The sequence below is a fragment of the Letharia lupina genome (assembly GCF_014066315.1).
Source record: "Letharia lupina isolate WasteWater1 chromosome Unknown contig_7, whole genome shotgun sequence".
Classification (NCBI taxonomy): domain Eukaryota; kingdom Fungi; phylum Ascomycota; class Lecanoromycetes; order Lecanorales; family Parmeliaceae; genus Letharia; species Letharia lupina.
The window spans coordinates 2,199,371-2,207,926 of NW_023502976.1; the positions used below are offsets into that span (position 1 = coordinate 2,199,371).

At 40.5% G+C, this 8,556-nt stretch overlaps 1 protein-coding gene across 1 annotated transcript; it reads left to right on the top strand.

Annotated features, from left to right (window-relative positions):
- On the top strand, positions 1 to 4,777 carry HO133_009886 (uncharacterized protein; the record flags this gene model as incomplete). The annotated part of the gene is made up of 2 exons (XM_037300745.1): positions 1 to 396; positions 473 to 4,777. The coding sequence occupies 2 exons, from the start codon at positions 1 to 3 to the stop codon at positions 4,775 to 4,777; spliced, it is 4,701 nt and encodes a 1,566-aa protein (XP_037154593.1).
- Between the last annotated feature and the right edge of the window lie 3,779 nt (positions 4,778 to 8,556).

An 8,556-nucleotide genomic window follows, 5' to 3' on the forward strand; every position in this document is an offset into this window, starting at 1 on the left:
ATGGAGCGCTCAAAGACAAATGCAACCTCCTCCGGTCGCTCCTTCCTCTCTCGAACCCTCACCAGGCGCGACGACGGAGAGCAATCGTCTGAAGATGGCAAAGGGCCGTTTGGGTTGAACACTTTGTTTGACCCAGATAACCCGGCCGTCGCGGACCTTGTATTCGTACATGGTCTGGGTGGAGGGTCGAGAAGTACATGGACGAAGTCCAACGACCCGTCGCTGTATTGGCCAAAAGAATGGCTTCCACAAGATCCTCGGTTCCAAGATGTCAGAATACACAGCTTTGGGTACAACTCCAACTGGGGCAACGAGAGCATTTTGAATGTGCACGACTTTGCAAAGGCGCTCCTTGGATCTATACAGGAATGTCCTCTAATCCCACATAATTCCAGGGTACGTACCACACGCTCAAATCCTAAACTGCAAACGACATTTCTATCCTAGAGACCGCAGACTTAGACTTATCTAGGCTCCATTGATCCTGATAGGTCATAGCCTCGGTGGTCTTGTAATAAAGCGTGCATACATTATGGCAAGACAAAAGGGAGGATACGAGAAAGTCTCTCAACGAGTCAAGGCTATACTGTTTCTTGCGACACCTCACCGCGGGGCAGACCTGGCTCAACTCCTCACCAAAGTCCTCAACGTGTCTCCGGGAGCGAGACCCTTTGTGAAAGACCTACATCGCAACTCTCTGGCAACCCAGTCAATCAACGAGGAATTCCCGCAGTATTGTCAGGATTTAAGACTCTACTCCTTCTATGAGACACTACCTATGGCATATGGCCTTGGTAAAAGCCTCGTGGTAGAAAAAGACGCGGCTGTTCTAGGTTACCCGAACGAGCATTCAACATACCTGAATGCCAATCATCGAGAGGTCTGCAAGTATACAAATCAAGAGGATCCAAACTACCAGACCGTTCGGAATGCTCTTGCATCAACTATCGACAAGCTGCAGACCAGCGTCATTCCTTCCAAGCATGAGGTCAACAGTGAGCAGCGAAGGCGGCTCGGCGAATACCTTGGGGTCTCAGATGCACTTGAGGACGACTTCATGGACATTGACGCCCTGCGATTACCAGGCTCTTGCGAGTGGCTCATGAGAAAGAAAACATTCCAAGAGTGGCGAGATACAGCAACTGCGCAACTCATGTGGATCAGTGCAAAGCCTGCCACTGGAAAGACCGTATTGAGTGGGAAAGTTGTCCATCATCTTAAAGACTTGGAGCGAGACATCGCCTTCTACTTCTTCGACTATCGCAACAAAGCACAGACTACCATCAGCTCCTTCCTCTTGTCAATGACGACGCAAATGGCTCACATGCATACGGATGTTCTGCAGACTGTGCTGGACATTTGTGAGAAGGATGATCAGCTATGCAAAGCCGACTATCGTACCATTTGGAGAAAGCTTCTTATGGAGGGCATCCTCCGAGTCGAATTTGACAGAGCGCAGTACTGGGTGATTGATGCGTTAGATGAGTGTAAAAACGGCTCTGACTTGGTTCCCTTCCTCCTGAAGGTCATAGAGATGCGCTCAAATATACGTATACTACTGACGTCCCGCGACCGCTTCGAATTTCATAGACAAGTCGTACATCCTCAGGTCAAGGTGGTCCAGGAGGAGATTCTAGCTGATGATACTAAATCCGATATTGCATTGTACCTCGAGGCGAATATGGACCAACTACCTTCAATTGAGGAAGAAGATGAAGAGGGCACGGTCTCCAAGATACTGGAGAAGTCTGCAGGGTGCTTTTTGTGGGTCAGCCTGATTTTACAAGAGCTGAGACGAGTCCATACATCCGCCGAGATCCGCCAGGTCCTCGAGGAAGTTCCTTCTGACATGAATTCCCTCTACTCGCGAATTCTGGATTCAATGTCCAAAGCGCCTCCTTATGGAAAGGTGCTTGCGAGAGCAATTCTGACCTGGGTGGTATGTTCTTCTCGACCCTTGACGACAGATGAGCTGTACCACGCACTCCAGATCGACATCAAAGATAAGATTAATAATGTCAAAGCATCGATCGAGTCGCGCTGTGGTCAATTTGTTTATGTCGATGCGCAATCGCGCGTGCAAATGGTACATCAGACGGCTCGTGATTTCCTGCTCCAGTCCAGCGACTTCTCAGAATTTGGAGTTGAAGAAAGAGCGGGTCATAGAAGGCTGTTTATGACCTGTATGGAATATCTGAACGGCAATGAGATGAGAAGTCCTAAGCACCGGAGACTTAGCTCGGGTAATTTTGCCATGGGACGTGGTCTGTTCGTCAATTATGCATGCAATTCATTCTTCGAACATGTCGTTTACGTGTCATCGCAGGACGATGAAGCTTTAGCTGCCTTAACCAAGTTGCTAAGCTCAACAAACGTACTTTCGTGCATCGAGTATATCGCACAGTATTCCGACCTCAATCGTTTGATCCAGGCGGGCAAGGCTTTTCGGAAGTTCTTGCAGAGGAGGCTGAAACATCTAGCGCCTGTAGGCAGGGAATTTGTAGTTCTGGACTGCTGGGCTACTGATCTCATCCGACTCGTGACGAAATTTGGCAAGAACATCAAGGATTATCCTTCCTCCATATATCACCTCGTTCCTCCATTCTGTCCACCTGAGACTGCCCTTCGGAAACAATTTGCAGTTTCTGCGCGAGGAATCGCCGTGTTTGGCTTATCGGCCAGAACTTGGGACGACTGTTTGTCCACCATCGTCGATTCGCAAGAGCAGTTTACCGCTTTGGCTTGTTCGGACAGCTTCTTCGCTGTCGGTATGTCTAGCGGAAGGATCGTGATATACAATGAGACTACTTGCCAGCAAATTCAAACACTGAATCATCCAGAGCCTGTGAAGCTATTAACATTTGGGCAGAGGATGGATATACTTATTTCTGCCGGGCCAAGGAAAGTGCGCATATGGGATGTACGCGCATTCGAGCAAGTATGGGAGTTTGCGACACCTCAACAATGTATGTCCCTGGCGCTGATAGAGGAGGACCAACTCCTGCTTGGAGCGCTCAAGAACAACAATTTGGCAATCTGGGATCTCGCTGAAGGAACCCTCAGAGACACTGCAGATTGGACGCTGGATCTCGAAGGACCACAATCCCATGCACATCGTCGCCCTATAGCGGCAGCGTTCTGTATAGAATCATGTCTCCTCGCGGTAGTCTACCGAGGTCAAGACATACTTCTATGGAATTTGGACAGAGACGCACTTCACGATACGTACAGCAAGGCTGGATCTAGTAGTAAGAATGCGAAGGTGGACGTGAGCGCTGGTGTAACGGGAGGCCTCGTCTTCAGTGCAACTCCCAATGCAACTTTATTGGCCGCCGCCTACTCAGATGGAGATCTGGTCTTATTCGACACCCTAGAGGGAACAGTCAGGGAAAAGACGTCAGTGAACGCGCAAACGCTTGCATGCTCTCCTGATGGGCGGACTCTAGCTACTGGCGATTCTTCTGGCTCAATTCAACTCTTTGAGTTCGAAAATCTCAGGCTTCTCTACCGAATAAACTCAGATGAATACTGCATCAAAGAGCTAGCTTTCACCGGAGACAGCCACCGTTTGCTTGACATCAGAGGATCAGAATGTCGAGTATGGGACCCAATGGTCCTGGTGCGCCAGGACGGCGATGAAGAAAATAGCGATACAATATCCGTTTCAACAGCACCACAAGAGATCAGCTTGGAGCCAAAAGAGAACGTCGTTCTCATAACCTCAATGATTTGCCATGTAGATGGCGGGGTATTCTTTTGCGGCAAAGAGGACGGATCGGTCTATCTCTACGAAACCAAGTCTGGGCGGCAAAGTCATGAATTATTCAGTCATGCGAAAGGGGCCTCTATCTTGTCACTTTTCTTCGACGTCGAAAGCAATACGCTGAGCAGTATTGATAACGCTAGTCGCGTCAGAGTCCACAAATTGAAGCAGGGGCAACAGGCTTGGGAAGCCACTGATACACTGTTCGACCATCGCGCAGGTGCTGCTCTGAAACAAGTACTGACTAATCGCGGCGCCACACATATCCTTCTATGCACAGGCAAGAGTGATACGCTTTGCTACATATCGCCCGGAGAGATGAGCACCGTGATAGAGACGATCTCGTGGCACGAACGTGGTCCCTCCAGATGGACGACTCATCCGCTGAACGAAGAACATTTGATCCTCATACTGGATAATATTGCACACGTGTACGAATGGCAATCGTTGCAAAGGCTCACGGGAGAGCAAGGGATCTTGCTGGAGGGCAGCATACTCCCTGAGCTAGCCATTCGCTCTATCATTCCCTGCTTCAACAACACAACGATTGCGACCACATTTGGTGAAGACTCAAGGCCCCAATCAAAGTCCAAACTTCTACTCTGGGACGCTGCCGACTTCGGCATCGACTCAATGATTGCAGCGCCCATACCTAGATATCATTCTCTGGCCGATCAAGTCAAGACCCTCATCGGAGACGATGGTAAAAGACTCGTCTTCCTACGCAGCGATGGCTGGATCTCCTCGGCAGACCCTCTCAGCGCTAATGCTGACCATTATGACCGCCATTTCTTCCTCCCAGCCGATTGGCTGAGTACCGATATCAAGCTGATGATGAACGTGACGCATGACGGGGACATCATTTTCGTGAAACGGGATGAGGTGGCGGTGATCAAGCGCGGGTTGGATAATGTTGAGGAGGATTCTAGTAGTAAGCCGGGAAAGAGACCCTCACTGCTGGGAAGGGAGCGTGGGAAGAGGCCTTCGCTCAAATTGCCCGCCAGGACTTTCTAGGCCACCGGAGTCAAATTACCAGGGAACTCTGGTGAATAAGCGCGTCCCTAATGCGTGCTGGAAGAGACACGAGCCGCGCCGCCTCTGGTATCTGGGCTGTCTTGGTGATATCGTTGAGGTAATTCTCCGCGCGCCTCTCTGGTACGCACCAGTGTCACTTGGTATGTCCATCAGCTAATGTTGACCTACTCAGTGGGTGTTTAAGCCTATCTCATGACATTTGCCCGTTGTTGAGAAGCCTATGACGGTACATATAAAAGCGTGTTGTATACATGGCCAGATCTATCTGACGGAAACGGGGATGGTTGATAATACCTCGGTATGCATTAAGACCTATCACTAGTTATGGTATTTCTAATAATATCTAAAAAAGAAGGATTCTATATATAGAAAAGACCTTTATATATAATATACTAAGTTAAATAAATACTAGTAATCGCGAGTATTAAGTCGTTTTAATATTAGTAAAAAATAAAAAGTGAGACTATTTATATACTATTAAAATATTTCTTCTTTATAGCCTCTATAATTATAATTACTTTCTTTATTATAATAAGAATAGATTTAATTATATTAAACGTATTTCTAGTAGTAATAAAAGAAAGATAATTTCTTATTAATCGATATCTTATTTTTTTATTAATTCTTCTAAATTTAGATCTAATTAATTTATATTTATTAATCTTTATAATATATTATATTTCTTATTCTTTATTATTATATTAATTAAATTCTTATCTTCTTTAATTTAAAGAATCTTAATAATTTCTTATCGCTTATAAGATTATTTTAGATATAAAATATCTATTATTAATCTCTTCTTTTAAATTATCTCTAGCTTAATAAAATATTTATATAGAGATTTCGAGTCTATATATATAAAAAGAGATATCTTTCTCTAGAGAGTATTAGAGAAGATTTAATTTAAAGTAAACTTTATAGTAATTATAATATTAAATTCTAGAGATAAAATATAAAGCTTAAAGATTAATATATTTCTAATAATTTAATAATATTTAATTAATTACTAATTATTAATATTAATATTAATATTAATATTATTTAGAATATTAGCTAAAACTATTATATAATTCATTTAAAAAGAGAAATCTTTATTATTAATAAATAATAAAATTATAAAAATTATAATTCTTAGAGATATTATATCTAACTTAACGAATATAAGATCTCTTTTTTTTATTTATTATATAAGATAATAATTTAGATATTAAATATTCTTATATATAAACTCTATAATTTAGACGATATATAATAAAATAAATATCGCTTATAACTATAATATAGTTATAATATATATTTCTTAAGCTCGATAGATAACGTACTATTTTTTTATAAATGACTTTAAAAATAATTAGATCTTCTTTACTTATCTAAATTAATTAAGTTTTATATTATCTTCGAGAGTAATAATAAATCTATTAAATTTAAGAGATTATTTTAAAGTAAGTTTTTTATATAATTTAGTTAATAATTTAGCGATATATAGTTTTTATAATTTTATATTTATAAACTCGATAATACTCGTAATAAGAGAGTTATCTATTACGAGCGTATTCTACTTAGCCCTTAGCCCTATAGCTAGCGAGCCTTAGCGAAGACATCCTCTATTATATTATATCTCCTTTCTATCTATATAGTTCGATAGCCTTATTATTCTATCTATTTCATCTATACTAGTATTATATTTATACTAGTTTTAATATTATAATAAGGCTTCTTCATATCCCCCCTCTCGACGAAGAAAATTGATGGGTTTTTTATTTTCTACTCGAAGTAAGCGATCGAGTCTAATAAAGAAAACGTTAAGTATTTCTACTATATAGAAAACCTTATATAAATTATTCGAAAAATCTATATTAGATAATTTATATTATTAACGATAGCTTAATCTATTAAAAAACGAGTTCTCTATATTAAAAATAAGATATCGCTCTTCGCTTATCTTTCTTACAATAACTCTATAATCGTAAAAGAAACTCTCTAGGCGAAATAATACTATTCGATAAAGTCGTATTTAAAGTATTTAGAATCTATACGACGATTTAATTAATTAAGAAATAGATATATTAGATCTCCGCGAAGAAATAATACTACTTCGAACGTTATAGTTAAATATAGAGATCTACTATTCTTCTTAATTTATATACGCCTTTATAGTATTAGAACTTTAGAGATCTTTCTATATCTATATTTAATATATTATAAATTTTTAAATTCTTATTTAATTCTATTTATATTAATATTAAGATATCTTTCTTTATATCGCCGTTTATTTATATATTAAGATTAGCTTTATCTTATATACGATAATTTATATAGAAGATACTTATCTTCTAACTCGTCGTCTCTTTATATGCTACGCGTATAACGCTCTCTATCTACTAAGAATCTTTATTAGCAATCTTATATTAATTAAGAGAAGATATTAAAATAATAAGAGAAGACGTAGAGCTAAAACTCGCCTAGAATCTCTACTCTTCCACCTTCATTCTTATCTCTATTTACTCTATAAGAAAATCGAAATCGATCGATCTTATTATAAATTAGATAGCTATACTAACCGGAAAGGTATGGTATATTCCATGGGATATTCCATACCAAGTGATATCATACCGTACCCGGGTATGGTATGGATAGGGTCGGATACCATTCCATTTTTCTGGTATGGGTTCGGGATCTTGGCGGGATATACCACGGTATGGTATATCTGTGGTATCATACCATGGTATGGTATATGTATGGGATATCCCGGTTGGGATTTCTATATTTAGAAGTATAAGTAGCTATTCTGGTCATCATTCTGGCCAACTATGGCTACTACTACCATGGCTACTACTACCATGGCTGCCACTACCATGGCTGCCACTACCATGGCTGCCACTACCATGGCTACCCCTACCATGGCTGCCCCTACCATGGCTACCTACCATGGCTGCCACTACCATGGCTGCCATTACCATGGCTACCTACCATGGCTACCTACCATGGCTGCCCCTACCATGGCTACCCCTACCATAACTACCCCTACCATGACTACCACTATCATAGCTACCCCTACCATAACTACTATATGATAGTAGGCTATTTCAATAATAAATAGTGGTAGCTATAATAGTGGTAGCCATAGTAGTGGTAGCTGTTAAAATGTCAGGTATGTGATATATAGAAAAACCTCTCCGGGGCCAGGTCCTAAATACAGTACAAAATCAGGTGGCTGGAAAACATGGTGGCTGGGATGCGCGGGGGCCACATTTCGATGGTAGGCATGGTAGTGGTAGGCATGGTAGTGGTAGGCATGGTAGTGGTAGGCATGGTAGTGGTAGGCATGGTAGTGGTAGGCATGGTAGTGGTAGGCATGATAGTGGTAGGCATGATAGTGATAGGCATAATAGTGGCAGCCATGGTAGTAGTAGCTATTATGTCGGATTTATCGAGTCGTTAATTAGAATAATAACGAGAATACTTCTAAATATAGAAATCCCAGTCGGGATATCTCATATATATATTATTTCATAGTATAATATCACAGATATATTATATCGTGATATATCTCGCTAAGATTCTATACTATACTAGATATGAAATTATATAAATATTAATATTTTATATTATATTAGAGTATAATATAATAGATTAATATTCTATATTATATTATATCTTTTCGACTAGTAGATAGCTACTTAGCCCGAGACTATTAAATTTATCTATCTTTATAAATATTAATTTAGTATTATTTAATAATTGAAAAATAAGAATCT